Genomic DNA, 26587 nt, shown 5'->3' with positions numbered 1-26587 from the left:
GAGTGGGCGGCGCCGGAAGCGTGCGTGACGTCGCGTGAGGTAGCTCCGGCCAGGGTCGCCTCGGCGTTTCTCTCCCCGCCCCGCAGTCATGGCGGCGGAGCAGGAGGCCTTGAAGGGCGGCGGCGGCAACAGCGGCCGCAACCGGGGAGGCGTCCAGCGCGTCGAGGGGAAACTCCGCGCCAGCGTGGAGAAGGGAGACTACTACGAGGCGCACCAGATGTATCGGACTCTCTTCTTCAGGTGCGTGAAGGGGAGGGCGGCCCTCCTCCCGCACCTCCCGCCTTCCAGACACTTCCATTGGCGCGCCCGGGCACCGGCCGCACGCCATTGGCTGCGCCGCGTGTCCTTCTCCAGGCCCTCGAAAGCCCATTGGTCGAGGAGGAGGCGGGGGGGAGCGGGTACGCCGGGTCTGGCCAAGGCAGGGGTGGGAAGGTGCTGGGGGGGGGGGGGCGAGAGGAAGGACTCCATAGCCCATTCTCCCCTGCCTTGGCCGGGCTAGGGAGGGGTCCTCGCTCATAGGAATGGGGGGGGGGAGCTCTATTGGCGCAGCGCAGTGGGTGGACTTCAACTCCCTAGGGCAGGGGTAGGCAAAGTGGGCTCTTGTATGACATTTGGACTTCAACTCCCAGAATTCCTGAGTTAGCATGATTGGCTCAGGAATTCTGGGAGTTGAAGTCCACAAGTGATAAAAGAGCCAACTTTGCCTACCCCTGCCCTAAGGGGGATTCTGGGAGTTGAAGAGCACCTTTAACAGAGTTGGAAGGGAGCTTAGAGATCATCTAGTCCAACCCCCTGCCCAAGCAGGACACCCTACACCTGCCTCTACCTAGGCTCGAGCTCACAACCGTCCTGATTTTGAGGGGAAGCAGCTCCAGTGCCCAAGGGGGATTCTGGGAGTTGAAGATCACCTTTTACAGAGTTGGAAGGGACCGTGGAGGTCATCTAGTCCAAGCAGGAGACCCTACACCTGCCTCTACTTAGGATCGAACTCACAACCCTCCTGATTGTGAGGGGAAGCCGCTCCAGTGCCCTAAAAGGGACAGCTGGGCCCAAACATGGGAAGCCAAGGCAGGGGTGGGAAGGTGCTGCAGGGAGGGGGGGGGCAGAGGAAGGACTCCATAGCCCATTCTCCCCTCCATGGCTGGCCTAAATAGGGGTAATAAGGATCACCACTCATAGGAATGATTTGTGGGGGAGGGAGTAACCCTTATTGGTGCAGCGCGATGGGTGGACTTCAACTTCCAAGGGGGATTCTGGGAGTTGAAGACCACCCTTAACATTTAACAGAGTTTTAAGGGACCTTGGAGGTCATCTAGTCCAACCCCCTGCCCAAGCAGGAGACCCTACACCTGCCTCTACCTAGGATCAAACTTACAGCCCTCCTGATTGTGAAGGGAAGCAGTTCCAGTGCTTTAAAGGGACCGCTTGGGCCCAAACATGGGAAAGTGCTGCGGGGGGAGGCAGAAGAAGGACTCCATAGCCCATATCTGTTCGAGATCTCGTACAGAGAAGCCACGCCAATAATAGGACCGATGCACATGTCTACATATATATGTATATATACATACATACATACATACATACATACATATATGTCACATGTTTTTTTGCTGAATTTGAAGGGACCTTGTAGGTCATCTAGTCCAACCCCCTGCCCAAGCTGGAATCCCTACACCATTTCGGACAAATGGCAGTCCAATCACCCCTTGAAAGTCTCAAGTTTTGGAGCATTCATAATTTCCACAGGCCAGCTGTTCCACTGGCTGATTGCCCTAACCATCAGAAAGTTCCTCCTTATTTCTAGGTTGAATCTCTCTTTGGGAATGGGAGCAGGTGTGAACCCAAGGAGCAATGCATCTTGTTCATTCATTATCCTGTCCACCAGATTCCTTGATTGATTTCTTCCTATCTCACCCATCTCACTATCCATAGTGACTCTGGGCAAGATAGTCCATTCTCTCGTGCTCTTGCAGTTTCAAAGATTCTTCTGTTGGCCTTTATGGTTGGGGCCTTTGACGCTTGAGGCATGAAGCCCAAAACCTTTGAGTAGTGATTTCATATCCAGATCAAAGGTAATGAGGATTGAAAAAGAGGGTTAATCTAATCTGGAATGTATAGAAATAGGCTGGTCGGGAACTGTTAAGATGGATGGTTTAAACCAGAGCTGCCAAACTTGCATCTTCACATTGTCATCCACGTGACGTATCGTGACTTTCTTCTCCTTTGCTAAACCGGGCGTGGCCAGCGGGTGATGCATGTGGCTTGCAAACCGTGAGTTTCACACAGCCTGACTTTAGGCAGTTTTATTTTATTTATTTTATTATTTGGATTTGTATGCCGCCCCTCTCCGAAGACTCAGTATTAAAGAGCAATAAGCTTGAAAATAGCCTCCCGCCCATCCATCCCCTTGCTTGTAATTAAATGAGCTGCAATAAAAATATATACAACTTCATTTTTGGCGGTAGGTAGGGCCAAAGGATAACTTAAAAGGCTTCTTTGTGATACTTCTGTGCAGAACGGCACACATTCCATTCGAGATGGGTGGATGTACACACAAACATACAAGTGGACTTTGTAGCATCTTAAAAATTGCCTATAACATCAGAAAATTGTGTTGCACTGGAATCTGCTTTGCTGAATTACGGCCCTCAATGTATATATGCTTTTCAAAAATAAATAAATAAAGGGAACACTCAAAGAACACATCCTAGATCTGAATGAATGAAATATTCCCATTGAATACTTTTGTTCTGTACAAAGTTGAATGTGCACAACAGCATGTGGAATTGATTGTCGATCAGTGTTGCTTCCTAAGTGGTTTGGTTTCACAGTAGTTTGGTTTACTTGGAGTTATATTGTGTTGTTTCAGTGTTCTCTTTATTTTTTTGAGCAGCATATTTTTAGAAATAGAGAGATAGCGATGGATGGATGGATGCCTAAAAGCCCAGGAGAATAAAAAGTGAGATGAAGAGGCTTTGAAAAAGAACAGAAAAATGCAATATCTGTGCAAACCTTCAATACATATACAATAAGATCAATAATGCCCCCAACTGCAACTTTTGAGGTGTCGTTTTCTTTGTAAGTGTTTGGCTTGCCTGCTGTTCTAGAAATTTCCATGAACTCACCAAATGGCTGTGGATTGTATTAGATAATCTATCAAAGTGCATTTATTTATAGGCCTTTTTCAAATGAATTTGGAACAATTTGACTATCAATATAGTGAAATTGTTTCACCCTAGAGATGATGAATATGCCAAAAAAAATAACATGGTACCTGGTGCCACTCTAAGCGGTTTTGAAAAAGATTGGTTGTTTTTCAGAAACGTGGTCGCTTAAGGCAGTGTTTTTCAACCAGTGTGCCGGGGCACACTAGTGTGCCGCGACACATAGTCAGGTGTGCCGCGAAGGTCAGAGAGAAAGAAAGCAAGAGAGAGAAAGAGAGACCGAGAGAGAAAGAGAACAAGAGAGAGAGAAAGAAAGCAAGAGAGAGAGAAAGAGAGAGAAAGAAAGCAGGAGAAAGAGAAAGAGAGAGAGCAAGACAGAGAGAGAAAGAGAGCAAAAAGAGGAAGGAAGGAAGAGAAAGAAAGAGGGATGGAGAGAGAAAGAGGAAGGGAGAGAAAGAGGGAGAGAGAAATAGAGCGAAAGGGAGGAAGAGAGAGAATTTTTTTGTCCAAACTTTTTTTAGACCCGCTCCACGCCGCTCAATGTGCCCCAGGGTTTAGTAAATGTAAAAAATGTGCCGCGGCTCAAAAAAGGTTGAAAATCACTGGCTTAAGGAATAGATTTTTGGGAAGTCGAATGAAAATCCTATTTAGCTGCTGTTCACCTCAGCCAAAAAAAAATAATGGATGTGATCAATCAAGATTTATTTTGCTCATTTTATATCTGATTGCAGCCCAGTGATAGTTAACAGCATAATGCGACCCTCTCCAAACTGATGCTTTTCTGTTGTGTTGAGATTCCAAGATTCCAGATTTCCATCCTATGGTGGTATTGGCTGAATATTTCTACAGTTTTGGAGAGTACTAAATTGAGGGCAGCTGTCTTAATCAGGGGTCCCCAAACTTTTTACACAGGGGGCCAGTTCACTGACCCTCAGACTGTTGGGCCGGACTATTAAAAAAAACTATGAACAAATCCCTATGCACACTGCACATACCTTATTTTAAAGTAAAAACAGAATGGGAACGTACTGTTTAGGGGGAGGGAAGAAGTCTGAAATTCATATATGTTTATGTTTTGTTTTTAATTTTCTTTTGTTAACATCTGATTGTAGGTTTTCTTGGCTTATAGAAAAATGTATAAAGAAAGAAGGAAGCACTTTGGCATAATGGTTAATAAGTTAGAAATATAATTGGTGTACTTTTTGAAGGACCATTAAGGAGGGAATTTAATTAAAAGAAAATGAATGTAACTGGATGACAAAATTAGAAAAAAAAACTTTTGCAACTTTTTTGATGATTGATATTAGTTGCTAACAAAATACCACATTTTATTCATAGAAAATTAGATGGAGCACTGTGTTGCGTCACTCACCCGTGGGCCGGATAAATGGCTTCAGTGGGCTACATGCGGCCCGCGGGCCGTAGTTGGGGAACCGCTGGTCTTAATGGTGCCTGAAAAGGGAAAGACACAAGTGCTAAGAAAAGGCTAAGAATTCTGTTGTTCTGTAGGCTTTTGTAGGTTGGATCTCACTTCCTCAGAGGCATCTGACAAAGTGGACTCCAGCTTGTCAAAATTCCTGCCACAATAAATCTGTTTGTCTTTATTTGGAGGTAAGTCCCTTTGAAAGCAGCCTTATTTAATTCTGAATAAGCCGAATTGGGCTCATGGTGTTCCGAACTCTCGGATTTGTGTTATGACAGATTTAGCATCTTTCCAAACTGGTCAGATGAACTGCTCAACTGTCTTCTTTTTGACAGCTGTCACACCTATTATATGCATCAATAGTAAATCACAAAACCTGGCACCTAATTAGAACACAGTAATGCTATTGAAAGTCTTCACACCCACCACCCATTATATAGGTTAGCCTAAGTACTCCTGTAGTAGAGATAGTCAAAGTTGGCTTTTCTATGACATGTGGACTTCAACTCCCAGAATTCCTGAGTTAGCATGATTGGCTCAGGAATTCTGGGAGTTGAAGTCCACAAGTCCTAGAAGAGCCAACTTTGCCTACCCCTGTCCTATAGAAAGCTTATGGTTGGACTTTCGGTGAATCTGGGAAAGAGTTGAAACTTCTTTCTACGTGCTCTTTATTATTTGTCATTCACATAAGATTAAAACCATGGATAATGTAAAAGATTGTACGCGTTTTGCATTCATTATGGAGTGATAAGGAGTTGTAGAAGAAGGGACATTTTTGAGATTCAAAATTTGATGGGTTGATGGCAAGCTGAAAAATAGATTAAGGATCCAAAAGTCATTGTACCCATCACACCAAATACAAGAAAATTTGCTAGCAATCAACAGCGGGGATCGTCTTCTGGTGCACGAATCCCAGCGACCAGTTAGGTCCCACAGAGATGGCCTTCTCCGGGTTCCGTCGACTAAACAATGTCGTTTGGCGGGACCCAGGGGAAGAGCCTTCTCTATGGCGGCCCCAACCCTCTGGAAACAACTCCCCCCAGATATCAGAGTTGCCCCCACCCTCCTCGCCTTTCGTAAGCACCTTAAAACCCACCTCTGTCGTCAGGCATGGGGGAATTGAGATATTCCCTTCCCCCAGGCTTATAAAACTTATGCATGGTATGTCTGTATGTATGATTGGTTTCTTAAATTGGGGTTTTTTATATTACTTTTAATATTAGATTTGTTCATATTGTCTTTTTACTGTTGTTAGCCGCCCCGAGTCTACGGAGAGGGGTGGCATACAAATCTAATAAATAAATAAATAAAATAAAAGTTTGACACTGAATTTAGTGAAAATATATTATGGATACTACAAGAATGGTGGAAGGTCTTAAGCATAAAACGTATCAGGAAAGACTTCATGAACTCCATCTGTATAGTCTGGAGGACAGAAGGACAGGATCGAAACATTTAAATATGGAGATTGTGATCCCGCTGTATAGAGCGTTGGTGAGACCCCATATTGTGTCCAGTTCTGGGGACCTCACCTACAAAAAGATATGGATAAAATTGAATGGGTCCAAAGACGGGCTGCAAAAATGGTGGAAGGTCTTAAGCATCAAACGTATCAGGAAAGACTTCATGAATTCAATCTGTCTAGTCTGGAGGACAGAAGGGAAAGTGGGAACATGATCAAAACATTTAAATATATTAAAGGGTTAAATAAGGTCCAGGAGGGAAGTGTTTTTAATAGGAAAGTGAACACAAGAACAAGGGGACACAATCTGAAGTTAGTTGGGGGAAAGATCAAAAGCAACATGAGAAAATATTATTTTACTGAAAGAGTAGTAGATCCTTGGAACAAACTTCCAGCAGACGTGGTAGATAAATCCACAGTAACTGAATTTAAACATGCCTGGGATAAACATATATCCATCCTAAGATAAAATACAGAAAATAGTATAAGGGCAGACTAGATGGACCATGAGGTCTTTTTCTGCCGTCAGACTTCTATGTTTCTATGATAGATCAAAATATTTGCCAGAATATTTCACCTCCCAATCATACCGTTTTGGAAATGGGTCGGTAGTTCCTGGAAGTAATTTTTTCTGAACCAGAAGCTAAAATGTTGATTTTTTTTATTTTACCAAGAGTTTAGAAGGATATAGTTATCTACCTGGTTGTCTGACTGAATGGTCCAAGAAAAAAAGAGACAAAAATCACTCTTGAATATTGATGAGTAGGAAAGTTTGCTTCTCTCGGTCCTCTTGTTAAGATACCAGCTTCTCTTTTGCAAAACTTCTGTAATTATTTCGAATCCATGCTGGCAGTAATTAGCAGGGCCTCATTATGGCCAGTCTGACAAGAAGTATTTGAGTTTGGACTACACTGCTTTTCTTGCGTGGTAGTGTCTGTGATGTGCTAAAACACATTTTCTGAATAGTTTTTATCCCAGAGCTATAATTGCACTTAACAATGAATTAAAGGATGATCACCATCAGTGAGTTGTTGGACAGTATTACTTGGTCTGTTGTGTGGATGTTTGGGCGGTTCAGGGGGGAATTTGTGATGGGGGGGTTGGGATTGTTATGTGTATTGAGCCTGGTCTTTGGGTATTACCGTGTTTCCCCGAAAATAAGACACTGTCTTATATTAATTTTTGCTCCAAAAGTTGTGCTACGTCTTATTTTCGGGGGGTGCCTTATATTTCTCAAATAAGACAAATTCACAGGCAGAAAAGTTGACACCCCCAAAGAAAGTGTACTGTACGGTACACTGGTTACAGTACGGTACCTGTCAGTATGGCACCCACACACACAAACGATGGCACTTATATGGTACAATAGTATACTCCCGCTATTGCAGCTTCCGGCCACCAGAGGAGCTACAGTCTACGCACTGTAGTGGAGACTGTAATGGCGGTGAGACAGCAGCAGACTGTGTCTGCTGTACTGGACGGTACAAAGCGATGGAAGGGGCCAGCAGGGGACGCCACATTATTACGGTACCGCTATGAACAGCTTTGAATGGTACCGTATGTTTTTCCACCGTACCGTATGTAAACTTGACTACGCCTTATTTTCGGGGGGTGCCTTATATTAGCAAATTCTGCAAAACCTCTGACATGCCTTATTTTCGGGGAAACAGGGTATGTGGATTTCATTGTATGAGTATACTGTATATATACATGCAAGGACAATGATAAAGTATCATATTTTTCAGAGTATAAGATACACTTTTTTCTCCCCTAGAAATGTCGGTGTGTCTTATGCACCAAATACAGCCATTTGGGGCCTTCCAAAGTCCTGTCTTTACATCTCATTTTTCCAAAAAATGGGCATGTTTTTTGCAAAAATTGAGTGCGCAGAGGGTTTGGGAGGCCTGCAGAGTGCCCCTGAGGGACAGGGAAGACAAAAACTTTTTTTTTCTTACCTCTTTGAAATCTTGGTGCGTCTTATACATCAGTGCGTCTTAATAATCTGAAAAATACAGCAATTAAATGTAGTTAGTAATTAAAGGATAACAGCAGAAGTCAATTTTCTTCTCATCGGCTCTAGCCTTTGTATTTGTTCTTCTAAGCAAGATCAAAAAAACCTCTAATGTTCTTATGGGTTACAGTCATATGTAAGAATTAAAGGTAGTCCTCAACTTACAACTGTTCCTTCAATGACCATTCAAAGTTACAACGACACCTGGGAAAAGTGACTTTTGAACCTTTTTCACACTTACGGCGCCTGCAACATCATGTGATCAAAATTCAGATGCTTGGCCGCTGGTTCACATTTACGACGGTTACACCATCCCTTGGGTCACACAGCCTTCGGATAAGGAAAGTCAATGGGGAAACCAGATTCATTTTACGACCAATTTAGTAATGTAGGAAGTGCAGTAATTCACTTAACACAGGGCAAAATTCACTTAACAGCTGTCTCACTGAGCACCAGAAATTCTGGGCTCAGTTGTGGTTGTTAAGTCAAGGACTGCCTGTAAATCTCAGCATTGTTTTTCAGCTTCCTTTCCCTAATCTTGTATTTTCTTGATAGTGTTGGTCACCTTTCTTCATTTTTGGGAGTTCTGGAAGATATATTCCCAGCCTAGCATGGAGACAGCTATTCTGCAGATATATTTTTTTTCGTTAATACTTTGTACTTTCCTAAAACGGAGCTCTGAGAAGACACTAGCTCCTGATTTGAGACCGACCTACCTACCTATCTATCTATCTTTCTTTCTTTCTCTCTCTCTCTCTCTCTATCTATCTATCTATCATCTGTCTGTCTGTCTATCTATCTATGGTATCTATCTATCATCTGTCTGTCTGTCTGTCTATCTATCTATGGTATCTATCTATGGTATCTATCATCTGTCTGTCTGTGTCTGTCTGTCTGTCTGTCTATCTATCTATCTATCTATCTATCTATCTATCTATCTATCTATCTATAGTGGTACCTCTACCTAAGAACGCCTCTACTTACGAACTTTTCTATATAAGAACCAAGTGTTCAAGATTTTTTTGCCTCTTCTCAAGAACCATTTTCCACTTACAAACCCGAGACTCCAAAACTGTAACCAGAAAAGGCAGGGAAAAGCCTCCTTGGGGCCTCTCTAGGAATCTCCTGGGAGGAAACAGGGCCGGAAAAGGCAAGGAGAAACCTCTGTAGAGTCTATCTAGGAATCTCCAGAGGGGAAACAGGGCCGGAGAAGGCGGGGAGAAGCCTCCGTGGGGCCTCTCTGGGAATCTCCTAGGAGGAAACAGGGCCTCCACCCTCCCTGTGGTTTCCCCAATCACACTCATTATTTCCTTTTACATTGATTCCTATGGGAAAAATTGCTTCTTCTTACAAACTTTTCTACTTAAGAACCTGGTCACGGAACGCATTAAGTTCATACGTAGAGGTGCCACTCTATCTGTTTGGTGTCCTCAACTGTCTCAATATCCCCAAGCAGCAGTAAATCATCCACTGTTTAAATACTTAAAGTGTCAGGATTATAATTAACCTATGATCTGAGTTGTAATGGCGTGCGCTGCGCACCTCCTCTGCCAAACTAGGAGAAATGTGTGTGACCTTTAAATGGAATATGACAAACGTATTTGGTGTGCTGGTTTCGAGTAATTCTCTACCATGCAACTGATTGGAACAGGCAAAATGCCATTTCCTGGCTTGGCTGAGATTGGCTTTACGGCGTATTGTTCAAACGTAGCCCTAAAATTGAGGCATCGTTGCATGAGAAATATGGGTAAGATTGGAATTAAATAAGTAGCAAAAGTGAATTCTCCCCCTGAAAAATTACACCGGCTCTGTTTTGAAAATAAAAAGCTCGGGATGACTGAAATAGTGACAATAATCTCATAATCTTTCAATAATCTCCCCTGCTTTAGTTTTGTTGGCACTATTGCCTGTTAGTACACAAACACTCGCTGATTATTAGTTGGGCTGAGAATGAGCCAAAGGAATCTGCTGGGAAGCTCAAATATATGTATATTTCAGAAAGATACATTGTAGGATGTAAAAGGAAACAAAGAAGGCATAGTTTGGATCAGGGTTATTAGCTGTAACCATTACAGTTTTCTTTTTGTTAATGATACAATGAACACAATTAGACTTTTTTCCTGTCGGCCTTTTTAAAAAAAGTGTTGCGGTATTCTTCCTCCTACAATTTCACAGATGGGATTCTAAATCCTCCTTTTCCTTGGAATGGAACTATCACTTTCCTATGTTTCTCCCTCATTTCCAGAGGCCTGGAAACAGTTAAAGGCGTAAGTCCAATGAGAAATATCGGTAGTCCAAAGACGGGCTACAAGAATGGTGGAAGGTCTTAAGCATAAAACGTATCAGGAAAGACTTCATGAACTCAATCTGTATAGTCTGGAGGACAGAAGGAAAAGGGGGGACATGATCGAAACATTTAAATATGTTAAAGGGTTAAATAAGGTCCAGGAGGGAAGTGTTTTTAATAGGAAAGTGAACACAAGAACAAGGGGACACAATCTGAAGTTAGTTGGGGGGAAAGATCAAAAGCAACATGAGAAAATATTATTTTACTGAAAGAGTAGTAGATCCTTGGAACAAATTTCCAGCAGACGTGGTAGATAAATCCACAGGAACTGAATTTAAACATGCCTGGGATAAACATAGATCCATCCTAAGATAAAATACAGGAAATAGTACAAGGGCAGACCAGATGGACCATGAGGTCTTTTTCTGCCGTCAGTCTTCTATGTTTCTATGTTTCTAACTTCAGACTGTGTCCCCTTGTTCTTGTGTTCACTTTCCTATTAAAAACACTTCCCTCCTGGACCTTATTTAACCCTTTAAACGTATTTAAATGTTTCGATCATGTCCCCCCTTTTCCTTCTGTCCTCCAGACTATACAGATTGAGTTCATGAAGTCTTGGGGGAAAGTTGGGGGAAAGATCAGAAACAGCATGAGAAAATATTATCTTACTGAAAGAGTAGTAGATCCTTGGAACAAACTTCCAGCAGACGTGGTAGATAAATCCACAGTCACTGAACTTAAACATGCCTGGGATAAACATATATCCATTGTAAGATAAAATACAGAAAATAGTATAAGGGCAGGCTAGATGGACCATGAGGTCTTTTTCTTCTATGTTTCTCCAGAAGCAGGGTTTCCATCACAGGTCTGTCAACGCCTTTGAGGCATTGCTATTCTAGAATCTCGGGTGCTAAAAATTGCACAGATTGCAATCCCTTGTGCAAAACGTAATTCAGGGTTGTTAAGCACATGGGCAGTGCATGGAACCAATGTGACGGATTCTGTGGCAAAACAGGCTCTTTACTTAAATGGTCTGCGGTTGTGTCCAAGCAGCAGCAGCTCTACAGATATATGCAGGCTGCAAATATTTTCAACCAGCCCTCCTATTTTTGACCATTTGTTACCTCACCTCCTGCCCTTCCCTCCATAATATTAGTACAGTTGTGTGGGCATCTTTTCCAAAAAGAACCCCCAGCTTATTTGGAGCCACGTGCCAAGAGACAGAGAAATTGATTGATTTATTGGTTGATTGATTGATTGGATTTGTATGCCGCCCCTCTCCGGAGACTCGGGGCGGCTAACAGCAACAATAAAAGCAGTGTACAATAGTAGTCTGATGTTAGAAACAATTAAAAACCCATTAATATAAAAACCAAACATACATACATACATACCATGCATAGAATTGTAAAGGCCTAGGGGGAAGAGGGTCTCAATTCCCCCATGCCTGACGGCAGAGGTGGGTTTTAAGCAGCTTACAAAAGGCAAGGAGGGTGGGGGCAATTCTAATTTCCGGGGGGGAGCTGGTTCCAGAGGGTCGGAGCCGTCACAGAGAAGGCTCTTCCCCTGGGTCTCGCCAAGCGACATTCTTTAGTTGACAGGACCCGGAGAAGGCCCACTCTGTGGGACCTAACTGGTCGCTGGGATTCGTGCAGCAGAAAGCGGTCCCTGAGATAATCTGGTCCGGTGCCATGAAGGGCTTTATAGGTCATAACCAACACTTTGAATTGTGACCGGAAACTGATCGGCAACCAATGCAGACTGCGGAGTGTTGGTGTAACATGGGCATATTTGGGGAAGCCCATGACTGCTCTCGCAGCTGCATTCTGCAGGATCTGAAATACCATATTTTTCGGACTATAACATGCACCGGTGTGTGAGATGCACCCAGGAACACTCTTCAAGCCTCCCAAAACCTCTTTGCAACCTGTTTTTTTGCAGAAATGGGCCCATTTTTCAGAAAAATGGGCGTCCCCCAGCCCCAAAAAGTTATTTTCTGTTGCAAAGTTAGTGATTCCAAGCCACGTTTCAGTTTGGTGGCAGGTTTGTAAGTGTTGCAGTTCACTTTGTTGTGATGACTGTGGACATTCCAGCGCTGTGTTTCTCAACCTCAGCCACTTTAAGACGTGTGGACATCAACTTGCAGAATTCTGGGTGTGGCCCACAGATCTTTTAAATGGGTCAGGTTGAGAAACTCTCCTGGTTACTTGAGAGTTGGCTTGTCATCTTCTGGTTGATGGACAGGTGTCACATCTTTCCTTTGAGTGTATGAATGCAGCTGCGAGACCAATCATGGGCCTCCCTAAATATGCCCATGTCACACCAACACTCCGCAGTCTGCATTGGTTGCCGATCAGTTTCCGGTCACAATTCAAAGTGTTGGTTATGACCTATAAAGCCCTTCATGGCACCGGACCAGATTATCTCCGGGACCACCTTCTGCCGCACGAATCCCAGCGACCGGTTAGATCCCACAGAATTGACCTTCTCTGGGTCTCGTCAACTAAACAATGTCGTTTGGCGGGAGCCAGGGGAAGAGCCTTCTCTGTGGCGGCCCCGTAAGCTCCTCAAAACCCACCTCTGCCATCAGGCATGGGGAAACTGAGATATTCTTTCCCCCTACAATTTTATGCATGGTATGTTTGTATGTATGATTGGTTTTATAACAAGGGTTTTTAGCTGTTTTAGTATTGGATTTCTACATGCTGTTTTTATCACTGTTGTTAGCCGCCCCGAGTCCACGGAAAGGGGCGGCATACAAATCCGATAGATAGATAGATAGATAGATAGATAGATAGATAGATAGATAGATAGATAGATAGATAGATAGATAGATAGATAGAAAGAAAGAAAGAAAGAAAGAAAGAAAGAAAGAAGAGCCCCATCAATAGCACCATTGCCGTCTCTTCATCTGCCTTTGTTGTAAGAAAGATCTCTTAGGGTCTATTTTTAAAAACAACAACCATAGATTACCTTCCGTTAAGAGGTAAATGAGCAACTTGGTTTGCTGAGAGAGGCAAACCAAGTCAGATCCAACAGATTTACCCAGCTGTCTTCTGCAAGCTCTGACTTCTTTGTTTGGCCTCCTGCAATTCTGAAAGGGTCTCTCTACGAAATTCCCAGGCCTCTTGGGAGCCTGTCACTTTGCAGTGTATTACGGCTACTTTTCATTCTTCCTGTGGTTATTAAGTGCCTCATTCTTTTTTTGCACTTCCAACATTTGCCTTAAACTTATTGTTTTTTTAATAATAATAAGGTTTTTTTTTAATCTTTTCATTTGCAGGTACATGTCGCAGAACAAATACGCAGAAGCCAGAGAGCTCATGTATTCAGGGGCTTTGCTCTTCTTCAGTCACAATCAAGTAAGATTGATTTATTATTTATTATTATTATTTATTAGATTTGTATGCCGCCCCTCTCCGCAAACTCGGGGCGGCTCACAGCAACAATAAAACAATGTGGGTGGGTGGGTGGATGGATGGATAGATGGAGATGATTAGATAGATAGATAGATAGATAGATAGATAGATAGATAGATAGATAAGTGTCTTTAAGTGGGCGCCTGCATGCAAGGCTGGTTCACACATTCCCTTTCTCCATCTGGCTGCTATTCACCCCTTCCCACAGACCCCAAACCTCCTTTTTGTGAACCTGGTTTGTCTGGGGCTTACCCTCCACTTCCTTTTTCCATATTACCCAGTTCGGCCATCTTTAAGTGTCTTGCGGCCCCTCACTCTTAATAGGAGCAATATTTAATTTACAACCACCACCACCCAAAAAAAAAATACACTGCTCAAAAAAATAAAAATAAATAACAAAAATAAACAACAGAATATAACTCCAAGTCAATCAAACTTCTGTGAAATCAAACTGTCCACTTAAGAAGCAACACTGATTGACAATCAATTTCACCTGCTGTTGTGCAAATGGAATTGTGCAAATGAAATATTCAATGAGAACATTTCATTCATTCACATCTAGGGTGTGTTATTTGAGTGTTCCCTTTATTTTTTTGAGCGGTATATTTTCTCCAGCCTCACCAGCCTTTTATTTCCCCCCTGATTCCTCGGAATTCATTCAAACTCTTCCATTTAAGTTTGTTTTCTGTTTTGTTTTCAGCAAAATAGCGCTGCTGATCTCTCCATGCTTGTTCTGGAATCCTTAGAAAAATCAGATGCGAAAGTGACGGATGAGCTATTAGGTGAGTGGCTTCCCTGGTTGAGTTTTTCCCCATCCTTTAGACTTGTAAACTGTGTGCCACAATTTTTCTGCTTTCCAATTCCATTTTATCGTGGTCGGGTTTTGGCCTCTATAGGCCTTCCAAGCCCTCTGCACCTCTCCTTTTCTCCCAAAATGGGTCCATTTTTGGCTTTAGACACACACCCCACCCCGTTTCTCCCCAGGAGCACTCTGCAGGCCTCTCAAATCCTCTGCATAAGCGCGCGTGGGAGGGTTTGCCAAAGCTCTCAATTCCTAAGTCTCAACAGTTTTATCCATGGCTTTTTGGACAGTCTGATTCGGTAAGCCTGAAGCGATCCAGATGCTCTGAGGAGCTGCCCATCTGGAACACCTCCTGTCATTTCGGGGGGGTTTTCGTTCCCCTCTATCCTTGATTGCTTATCTCAAGAGATTTGTGAACAAAAATGAAGAGCCAGGAGGAAAAGTGTCCCCCATAAGGTGTCTGATCTGGAGTTCTCTGCAGCCTGGGTACCTCCTGGTAACCCCACACTTACTTACTTACTTACTTACTTACTTACTTACTTACTTACTTACTTACTTACTTACTTACTTACTTACTTACTTACTTCTTTCTTTTCTTCCTTCCTTCCTTCCTTATTTATTTCCTTCCTTCCTTCTTTCTTTCTTTCCTTCCTTCCTTATTTATTTACTTTCTTCCTTCCTTATTTATTTACTTACTTCTTTCTTTCCTTCCTTCCTTCCTTATTTATTTACTTACTTACTTCTTTCCTTTCTTCCTTCCTTCCTTATTTATTTACTTACTTACTTACTTACTTACTTACTTACTTACTTACTTACTTACTTACTTATTTACTTATTTACTTATTTACTTATTTATTGGATTTGTATGCCGCCCCTCTCCGTGGACTCGGGGCGGCTAACAACAGTGATAAAAACAGCATGTACCAATCCAATACTAAAACAACTAAAAAACCCTTATTTATAAAACCAAACATACAAACTTTGCTCCTTGGCAACATCATCTTCTACATTAAGGGAGATGTATCTCTCCAAGAACTCCAGGTTAAGCCTTTGCATCAAGATCCCCCCCCCCCCCCCAAATAACTATTGATAAATGTGAGGAGGGGGGGAGTATATCTGATGTTATATATCTTAACTGGCAAGGGTAGCCTACGTCCTGAAATGGAAAAACTAAGATGCTGTTTAAAATTTTAACATTCTCTGATATGGACAGATTGACGTTAGAATTAAAGGATAAGTTGGATACAGATTACTTTGAAACCTGGGATAAATTATATAACTGGATAGAGAGGAGAACCAATATCAAATGATAGAAAGTAAGGAAGAGAAATATTTAAACAAATAGAAATTTAAATAAATACCGGAAAGTTTTAAAATGGGAAAAGAAAAGAGGGGGAAACTAATGTGAAATGCTGAATAGACCATTTTGTACCTTAATCTCTCTCTCTCTCTCTGTGTGTGTGTGTGTGTGTGTGTGTGTGTGTGTGTGTGTTACTTGTCTGTATTGTGTTACATTGTGATGTAAATCTAATGGGTTTTTTTAATAGAATAGAATAGAATTTTATTGGCCAAGTGTGATTGGACACACAAGGAATTTGTCTTGGTGCATATGCTCTCAGTGTACATAAAATAAAATATACATTTGTCAAGAATCATGTGGTACGACACTTAATGATTGTCATAGGGGTCAAATAAGCAATGAAGAAGCAATATTAATAAAAATCTTAGGATATAAGCAACAAATTACAGTCATACAGTCAACATGGGAGGAAATGGGTGATAGGAATGATGAGAAAAAACTAGTAGAAATAGAAGTGCAGACTTAGTAAAAAGTTTGACGGTGTTGAGGGAATTATTTGTTTAGTAGAGTGATGATGGCGTTCGGGGAAAAAACTGTTCTTGTGTCTAGTTGTCTTGGTGTGCAGTGCTCTGTAGCGACGTTTTGAGGGTAGGAGTTGAAACAGTTTGTGTCCAGGATGTGAGGGGTCAGTAAATATTTTCCCCACCCTCTTTTTGACAGAATACAGGTCCTCCATAGAAGGCAGGTTGGCAGCCATTGCTTTTTCTGCAGTTCTGATTCTCCTCTGAAGTCTGTGTCGGTCCTGTTGGGTTGCAGCACCAAACCAGACAGTTATAGAGGTGCAGATGACAGATATTTTATAAATAAAAAATTGTTTAATTAAAAAAAAAGAATCTTTTCCCTCCATTCGCTTGTTAGGAGAGGAAACAGCTCCTAGGTTTGCATCTGAGAGGTCCACTCAGTGTCTCTGTCTTCAAGAACCTTCAGTGGGAATTGGGATGGGTGTGATTGCTACATTATTTTAAAAAGTTGTCTCTTAAAAGAAAAAAAGCCCAGTCACTTCAATATTGTCCTAATTGCCCTCTTTGACTTGCCTCTAGAGAACCTGGCAAAAATGTTCAGCCTGATGGATCAAAACTCACCCGAAAGAGTAGCTTTTGTCTCCAGAGCCCTGAAGTGGTCCAGCGGTGGATCGGGGAAGCTGGGTCATCCGAAACTACACCAGTTGTTGGCTATCACGTTATGGAAAGGTGGGGACCTCGAGTTGGACTGCTTGCTCTTCCAGTGTGCCTGGTTTATATCCTTCAGAGTTGCGCACAACAGTGGAATTTGTGTGAGGGGACATCTACCATGCTCCCGTGTGGCTGCTTCTGAGAATCAGTTTCATGGAATTGAGGGCCATACATCTTGCAGATTCCTTCTGAGGTCCTGCTGGCTGGGGAATTTGAGGAATTTATATACGTTAAGGCAATGTTTTTCAACCAGTGTGCCGCGGCACACTAGTGTGCCGTGAGACATGGTCAGGTGTGCTGCGAAGCTCAGAGAGAGAAAGAAAACACGAGAGAGAGAAAGAAAGAAAGAAAGAGAGAGAAAAAGAAATCGAGAGAGAAAGAAAGAGAGAAAGAAATCAAGAGAGAAAGAGAGAGAGAGAGAAAGGGAGAGTGCAAGAGAGAGAGAAAGAGAGAGAGAGAGAAAGACAGGGAAGGTGGGAGAGAGAAAGACATGGAGGGAGGGAGAATGAGAGCAAAAAAGAGAGGGAGGTAGGAAGAGAGAAAGAGAGGGATGGAGAGAGAGAAAAAAGAAGAAGAGAGAGAAGGAAGGAGGGAGAAAGAGAAACAGAGCGAAAGGGAGGTAGAGAGAAAAAAAATTGTCCAAACTTTTTTTAGCCGCCCCCCCCCCCAAACTCAATGTGCCCCAGGGTTTTGTAAATGTAAAAAATGTGCCGTGGCTCAAAAAAGGTTGAAAATCACTGCGTTAAGGGGTGAAATAAGGTCCAGGAGGGAAGTGTTTTTAATAGGAAAGTGAACCCAAGAACAAGGGGGCACAATCTGAGGTTAGTAGGGGGAAAGATCAGAAGCAACATGAGAAAATATTATTTCACTGAAAGAGTAGTAGATGCTCGGAACAAACTTCCAGCAGACGTGGTTGGTAAATCCACAGGAACAGAATTTAAATATGCCTGGGATAAACATACAGTGGTACCTCTACCTAAGAACGCCTCTACTTACAGACTTCTCTAGATAAGAACCGGGTGTTCAAGATTTTTTTGTCTCTTCTCAAGAACCATTTTCCACTTACAAACCCGAGCTTCTGAAATTGTATCCGGAAAATGCAGGGAGAAGCCTCCGTTGGGCACCTCTGGGAATCTCCTGGGAGGAATCAGGGCTGGAAAAGGCGGGGAAAAGCCTCCGTGGGGCCTCTCTGGGAATCTCCTGGGAGGAAACAGGGCCTCCACCCTCCCTGTGGTTTCCCCAATCGCGCGCCTTATTTGCTTTTACATTGATTCCTATGGGGAAAATTGCTTCTTCTTACAAACTTTTCTACTTAAGAACCTGGTCACAGAACGAATTAAGTTCATAAGTAGAGGTACCACTGTATATCCACCCTAAGATAAAATACAGGAAATAGTATAAGGGCAGACTAGAGGGACCATGAGGTCTTTTCCTGCCGTCAATCTTCTATGTTTCTATGAATTGAGGGCTATGCATCTTAACATAGCTGAGAAATACTAGTTTGGAGCTCAACCCCTTAACGCGGTGCTAGGGATTCGAACCGCCAAACTTTCTGGTCGACAAACTCAACGTCTTAGCCACTGAGCAACCACGTCCCCTCCTTTATACTCACAAGAACCCAAAAATGAAAATATAAAATTACTTTTTCTATGGCACACTTAAGTCAGTGTTTCTCAACCTTGGCAACTTGGAGATATTTGGACTTCAACTCCCAGAATTCAGTTGGGAAACACTGACTTAAGGTACACTGCTCAAAAAAATAAAGGGAACACTTAAACAACACAATATAACTCCAAGTAAATCAAACTTCTGTGAAATCAAACTGTCCACTTAGGAAGCAACACTGATTGACAATCAGTTTCACCTGCTGTTGTGCACATATTCAACTTTCTACAGAACAAAGTATTCCATGAGAATATTTCATTCATTCCGATCTAGGATGTGTTCTTTGAGGGTTCCCTTTATTTTTTTGAGCAGTACATTTTTTTAACTTGATTCGGACTTCTTGCTGTATTTTCCCAAAATTAAAATGGCTCACACATAAGCTATAAAAATAGTGACCTCCGCTGTAACTGGACTTTGGTTTGTCCCATGTTCTGTCGAGCTCTCTGATAGAATCCTCCCAAAAATGCACAGATACAATTTCAGACACACACACGTTTGAAAATTCAAAACAAGGTTCTTTATAATGAAAATTCCCTTAAACCAAGCCCTCTTTTGGTATAGCCAAGAGCACTGGTCTCCAAACAAACTGGTAATTTGTACAAGTCCCTTATCAGTTCTGTGATACTTAGCTTGCAGCTGTGAGGCAATTCACAGTCCTTCTTCTTTCACAAAGTGAAACACCCTTTGCTCTGGTTTAGTTTCATAGCGGGGGAAAATCAGCACACGAAAGGTCAAAGTCAGCAAAGCAGTCACGAAACACAACGATCAGATAATCCTCCACAATGGCCAAACCCATAGGCTGCTATTTATAGCAGCCTCACTAATGACCACAGCCCCACCCAACCACAGGTGGCCTCATTTTCTTTGATAATAATCTCTCAGTTGTTGTTGCCTATGCATCGCTCTCTGCATGCGTGGCTGTATCATGAACTCTTGTTCTGAATCCAAGGAGGAGCTAGATAATTGATCTCCTGAGCTGTCTGCCCCACTCTCCTCCTCCCTGTCACTCATGTCTTCTTGGTCAGAGGAGCCTTCATCAGCAGATTCCACCGGGGGCAAAACAGGCCTGCAGCATGTGGATGTCTCCCCCACATCCACAGTCCTTGGGGCAGGAGCTGGGCCAGAGCTAACCACAACAGGTTGGGAAACACTGACTTAAGGTACACTGCTCAAAAAAATAAAGGGAACACTTAAACAACAGAAGATAACCCCAAGTAAATCAAACTTCTGTGAAATCAAACTGTCCACTTAGGAAGCAACACTGATTGACAATCAATTTCGCCTGCTGTTGTGCACATTCAACTTTGTACAGAACAAAAGTATTCCATGAGAATATTTCATTCATTCAGATCTAGGATGTCTTCTTTGAGTGTTCCCTTTATTTTTTTGAGCAGTATATTTTTTTACTTGATTCGGACTTCTTGCTGTATTTTCCCAAAATTAAAATGGCTCACACATAATAATAAATAACAATAATTTATTGGATTTGTATGCCACCCCTCTCCGTAGACTCAGCGCGGCTAACAACAACAATAAAAACAACATGTAAGCTATAAAAATAGTGACCTCCACTCTAACTGGACTTTGGTTTGTCCCACAACCCAGAAGTGGCTGGAATACGCACGTGGTGCCAAGCTAAGACGCCATAATTTACCAACCTCAATGGCTGCCCTCACACAGCGTAGGAAGCCAGTTGGGCTGAGTTGGCAAGGCGTGGACCCACCTGGACGTCGCTTCCACCGTTCCTGCTGAAGGAGCGCGCGTCCGAAGCTGACCTTGTTCTCATGTCACTTTTCTTCTAGAGCAGAACTATTGTGAATCTCGCTATCACTTCCTGCACTCTACGGATGGGGAGGGCTGCGCAAATATGTTGGTAGAATATTCCTCCGCCAAGGGGTATCGCAGCGAAGTGGACATGTTCGTGGCTCAAGCTGTGTTACAGTAGGTGTTCCCTTCCACATCCTTGGATCTTATAGAAATCCAATAAATAATAATAGTAGTAGTAGTACCTTGGCCATTTGTTTCTCACCCTCAACTATTTGGTGAGAGATTTGATTGATCTTCCCACCCAGGGGTAGGCAAAGTTGGCTCTTCTATGACATGTGGACTTCAACTCCCAGAATTCCTGAGCCAATCGTGCTAGCTCAGGAATTCTGGGAGTTGAAGTCCACATGTTGTAGAGGAGCCAACTTTGCCTATGCCTGTTTCAACCCAACCTGCTAGATTGATCTTCCCTGGAAGTTGTTTTGATCGCCTTTGATGGTTGTGGCAGAGATGCCTTTCCAGGAAGGCATCTGGACTGAGTTTTTTCCTTTTCCTTGAGGAGGAAGAAGGTGTTTTGAAGGTGCATCCAAAAATTCTTGGATGTGAAGTGAAACTACTACTACTAATACTACTTCTCCTCCTGCTCTTCTCCTCCTCCTGTCTTCCTCCTCCTGTCCTCTCCCTCTTCCTCATCTCCCTCTTCTTCTCTCCTCCTGTCCTCGTCCTCATTCTCTTTCTCCTCCTCCTCCTGACCTCTTCCTCCTTCTGTCCTTCTCTTCTTCTTCCTCTCCTCCTCTTCTCTTGTTCTTCTCCTGTATCTTCTCCTCTTCCTCCTTCTCTACTCTCCTCTTCCTCCTCGTTCTCCTCTCCTCATTGCTCCTCTTCTTCTCCTGTCCTTGTCCTCATTCTCTTTCTCCTCCTCCTCCTTACCTCTTCCTCCTGTCCTTCTCTTCTTCTTCCTCTCCTCATCTTCTCCTGTTCTTCTCCTGTATCTCCTCTTCTCCTCTTCCTCCTTCTCTCCTCTTCTTCCTCCTTGTTCTCCTCTTCTCATTGCCTCCTCTTCTTCCTCCTCCTCCTGTCCTCCTCTTCTTCCCCCTTCTTTTCTTCCTCTTCCTCGTTCTCTTTCTCCTCCTCTCCTCTTCTTTTTCCTCCTTGTTCTCCTCCTCCTGTCCTCTCCTCCACTGCTTCTCTCCTCTTCCTGTACTCCTTCCTCCTCATCCTCTTGTCACCTTCCTCCTTCCTCTTCCTCGTTGTTCTCTTCCTCCTCTTGTCCTCTTTCTCCTCCTCTCTTCTTTTTCCTCCTTGTTCTCCTCCTCCTGTCCTCTCCTCCACTGCTTCTCTCCTCTTCCTCTACTCCTTCCTCTTCAACCTCTTGTCATCCTCCTCCTTCCTCATTGTTCTCTTCCTCCTCCACCTCCCCTCCTGGAAAAAGCACCAGTGTCTTTGAGACATCTGTGACCTGAATGACAGAAGATGCCCATAGACACATAGTTTGTCGTTCATTTCCCCTTTTCAGATTCCTCTGCTTGAAAAACAAAACTAGCGCCTTGGTGGTTTTCACGACGTACACGGAAAAGCACCCTTCCATAGAGAGCGGGCCTCCCTTCGTACAGCCCTTGCTTAACTTCATCTGGTTTCTGCTGCTGGCGGTCGACGGGTAAGCCTTTCGCGAAGCCGCCAAACACGCGCTCCCTTTTTTCCAAGCCTCTCCCAAGTTTCACACGAGACGTGTGTGTTGGCTTGTCTCTTTCTCTTCCAGAGGAAAGCTGACCGTATTTACAGTATTGTGCGAACAATATCAGCCTTCGCTGAAACGGGATCCTATGTATAACGAAGTAAGTTTTATCCCAAGATTTAAAATTTAATTGGATTTGTACGCCACCTGTTGTGGTTCCGTCTGAGGCCCCTCAGGGAACGGCTGATCTTCTGTCGGTTTCCGGCTCAGAGGGGGAGGATGAGGAACAGGAGGTGCAGGCAGACGAGGAGGAGGAATCTCAGGCTGAAGAAGAGGGGGGACAGCCAGAGTCCCCCCCCAGAGGGAGCTCTCCCCAGCAAGCAGCCTGGATTCCTTAGAGGAAAATGCCCAAGCAATAATCGATCTGCGACAGAGAAGAGCAACCCAGCGAAGGGACCAATTAGCTAGGTACTTTCAGCACTAAAGAGGCAACAGCTGGGTTTGGGTGTGGTGCTCTCTGGAAAGGCTAAAAGGCAGACCCACCCTTCCTGGCTTGTGGAGTATTATCTTTGGGAGTCCTGGGACCTGGCTGTGATCTTTGGCGTCTTGGAATTCTGGTTTGTGACTTTGAATACTGAAACCTTGGGAGAAAAAGGTGGGGGTCTTATTCTCTACAGTGGTGGGTGTGCCAGCAAGAAGGCTGCTGTATTGTCTGGACATCAGGACTCTGCTGTAAAGTTTTATAGCCTGTCTGTTGGGAAGAACAGGTTTTTCTCTGTGTTTATTTTTCAAGCTATAAAGTGCTTTTGCTTTTACCAGCGTGTCTGGCTGTTTTTCCAGTTGGTGTTGAGGTCTGGGGGAACCCAGACAGAACAGCCACCCCTCTCCGAGGACTCAGGGCAGCTCACAGCTGGGGAATCCTGGGAGTTGAAGTCCAAATATCTTCAAGTCGCCATGGTTGGGAAACACTGCTGTAGATAGAGCAGTGCCTAAGATGAGCCACAAGTAATGTTCCTTTTCCCCCTGTGCTTTCTTCTCCAGTACCTAGACAGAATAGGACAGCTCTTCTTTGGCGTCCCTCCAAAACAATCGTCATCCTACGGAGGGCTATTAGGTGAGTTGAAGACGCAGGATGGACCTTCTTGTTTCTAGCTTCTTACTGGCATGGGGAGGTCAGCTTTCCATCCTGGGCCCATCATCGAAACGAGCGTCCCTAAGCCTCTTGGGTTTCCCTCCTCAGGCAACCTTTTAAACAGCCTCATGGTAGCTGGGGAAGAGGAGGAAACGGAAGAAGAGCAACAGGAAAACAGCAGCCCCATCGAGCTGGATTGAGACCCTCCTGAATCCTTTTTGGCATCTGACCACGTGCTTACCCGAGACCCCACCACGACGACAAAAAATGATACCCACAAAAAGACAATTGGGAACGAATCCTGCACTCGTTCCTCGACAGGTTCAAGGGAGCCCCTTGTTATGTTTAAAAGAAGAAGGTTTGCTGAGATGTTCATAATGTTTTGGTCTATATTATTTATGTAAAAAGAAAAAAAACCCAACCCCAAGCGCTGGGGGTAGCCAGGAGGAAAAAAACCCACAATGTTGTTGCGATCATCAAACGGACTTTTCTTAATGCCGGCAGCAGACCGAAAAAGGCGCCTTCTGTAGTTTTTTTTTCCAAGCAGTATTTCCCTCCTCTTTCCAGGCCCACGAAATAAAACCAGAACACACGTTGGTTGCTTTATATAGATATGTATACGGCATATATATATATATATATATATATTTCCCCCCCAAAGGCTACCATTTTATTCCAGCCATTTCACCAATTAAGGACTTTTTGATTGTCACAAGTGGGGAGGAAGAAAAACGGGGTGGAGGGAGTTGTTGAAAATTCACAAAGGCGTCCTGTAGACAGGTGCCAAAATAATAGTAGTAGTAGTAATAATAATAATGAATTTTCAGATGAGCCAAAGAAAAAAATTGCTACTAATTGGGGAGGTGGGAAAAAAAACCCAAGAAATGACTTACGTCGATTCATCATAGCCATCGTTTGGGTTGGGGGAACGATACATCTTATTAATTCTAGCAAGGGGCAGGAATGTAAACTTTCTTTTAAAAAATACATCATTTAACCCCCAAAGAGTGGAAGGCTTAGTTAAAAGAGAATTTTCGGCCCTCTAGGGGTATGAACTGCAGTAAAACTCCTGTTATTTTCCTAGGAAGATGGTTTGTTAGTCCAAACATCCATCAATCTTTCAGCCCTCCTTCCCCTTTCCAAAAATTGCTCCCTTTTGGCCGGCGAAGAAAGCATGCACGTATTAGAAGCAAGAGTGATCCTTAGGTGAAGGGGATCTGCGGACCTTTTAGATTATTTATTTTCACGGGATGATCCATTGATCCATTTCTAACCCTTCGTGCGCAAAGGGAAGAAAAAACAAAAAACAACACTTAGCTTAAACCCCAACGGCTCTCAACGGGCTTCACGTAACTTTTAAAATCCTCATCTCCGTTTAACGCACATCGTCACCGGACGTTTCAAACCGTACAATTACAAAAAATGGAGGAAGGGACGTTTTATTTTTTCACATTAAAATAAAAAGGCTTAGATTAATACGGCGATCATGCATGAAAGGGGAATATTACGTTTTTATTTACTGTAAAAAGCAAAACGAAAAAAAAGATGGATTTGTGTTCATTGTTGAGTATAAAATAAATACTTTATACCGGACGTGTGCTGCTCTTGCCTGGGGAGCATAGCTGAGCATCATTAGTATTTTATAGGTCTCGGATGAGAGCTTTAAACCACGATTCTTTATTTTCTGCGGTAGCTGGCTATGGTTTCCCTCAGCTTCCTGGGATCTTTCTACCACATCTTATTTTTCTCAAGCTATTGTCCTACCAGGTTTTCAGTGGTGTGGTGGCCTAAACGTAGAGCTCTTGCCTCACAGTCAGGTGGTTGTGAATTCAGTCCTAGGTAGAGGCAGAGATGTCTCTCTCTGGGCATGATGAGAATACCGTGGTACCTCTATCTAAGAATGCCTCTACTTACGAACTTTTCTAGATAAGAACCAAGTGTTCAAGATTTTTTTGCTTCTTCTCAAGAACCATTTTCCACTTACAATCCCAAGCCTCAGAAACTGTAAGCAGGAAAGGCAGAGAGAAGCCTCCGTGGGGCCTCGCTAGGAATCTTCTGGGAGGAAACAGCCGGAAAAGGCGGGGAGAAGCCTCCTTGGGGCCTCTCTAGGAATCTTCTGGGAGGAAACAGCCAGAAAAGGCGGGGAGAAGCCTACTTGGGGCCTCTCTAGGAATCTCCTGGGAGGAAACAGGGCCTCCACCCTCCCTGTGGTTTCCCCAATCGCATGCCTTCTTTGCTTTTACATTGATTCCTATGGGAAAAATTGCTTCTTACAAACTTTTCTACTTAAGAACCTGGTCACGGAACGAATTAAGTTCGTAAGTAGAGGTACCACTGTATATCTGCTGAATATAACTCCACATTGGCGACAGAAGGGCAATGGGCCAGTAAACACCCTGCTAGCTTCATTCAATTGCCCAGGGTTTATGGGATCATTTCAAGAGAAAGATAATTGTCCTTAATCAGCTTTTGTACGTAAGATCCCAGCTGAGCCCAAACCTTTACGTTGCTGAATGAGATATTTGTTAAGTGGGTTTTGCCCCATTGTATGTCCTTTCGAGCCCTCCGTCTTTAAGCGAATCGTTGAATAGGTTAGTAACCCGGGTTGTTAAGCGGCTTTCACACTGCCTGTCAGAAGGTTGACCAAGAGGATCACGTATCCTAGGGACACAGCAACGGTCAAACAGCTAGCTGTAGTTCAGCAGTTCAAATCTCACCACCGGCTCAAGGTTGACTCAGCCTTCCATCCTTCCGAGGTGGGTCAAATGAGGAGCCAGATTGTTGGGGGTGAGACACTGACTTTGTAAACTGTTTAGGGCTGTAAAAGCACTATGGAGTGATCAGGGTGTCCAGCAAACCTGAAAATCAGGGAATTACCAGGGAAATCGGCAGTTCGGGAATTATTAGGGAATTTGTGAAAAAAACCAGAATAAATCGGGAGAGGAAACAAACTATTAAAATGTTTAAAAGTCAGGGGGAAATCATGTAAAAAAAAAACCGGATCGCCCTGCCTGGCAGAGTCAAGCAAAAATGAGCATAACTGTAGCAAGAACTTGCTTCCTCAGCTCCAGATATTTCTCCACGGCTTAGCCGTTTGGTATAACGACCGGCGTGGACAGAAAAATGGAAACACTTGACTTTTTGGCATCATGTTTGAACACGTTCAAATCAATCAAAACTTGACATATTTTAATGTTTTTTAAATTCTGTTATTTGATATGCTTTTTTAAACTACCTTTTTTTATATACAG

At 43.4% G+C, this 26587-nt stretch overlaps 1 protein-coding gene across 1 annotated transcript; it reads left to right on the top strand.

Annotated features, from left to right (window-relative positions):
• LOC139155561 (Golgi to ER traffic protein 4 homolog) lies at nucleotides 1-24929 on the top strand. Its single transcript, XM_070730744.1, has 9 exons — nucleotides 1-240; nucleotides 13631-13709; nucleotides 14467-14548; nucleotides 16969-17118; nucleotides 20568-20706; nucleotides 22046-22186; nucleotides 22289-22364; nucleotides 23246-23318; nucleotides 23445-24929. Exons 1-9 carry the CDS (start codon nucleotides 89-91, stop codon nucleotides 23534-23536), a joined length of 984 nt encoding a protein of 327 aa, XP_070586845.1. The 5' UTR covers nucleotides 1-88; the 3' UTR covers nucleotides 23537-24929.
• Nucleotides 24930-26587: the final 1658 nt, after the last annotated feature.

Source organism: Erythrolamprus reginae, unplaced genomic scaffold (genome assembly GCF_031021105.1).
Source record: "Erythrolamprus reginae isolate rEryReg1 unplaced genomic scaffold, rEryReg1.hap1 H_3, whole genome shotgun sequence".
Classification (NCBI taxonomy): domain Eukaryota; kingdom Metazoa; phylum Chordata; class Lepidosauria; order Squamata; family Dipsadidae; genus Erythrolamprus; species Erythrolamprus reginae.
Note: the sequence above shows the minus strand (reverse complement) of the source record. Positions and strands in the feature narration are given on the sequence as shown.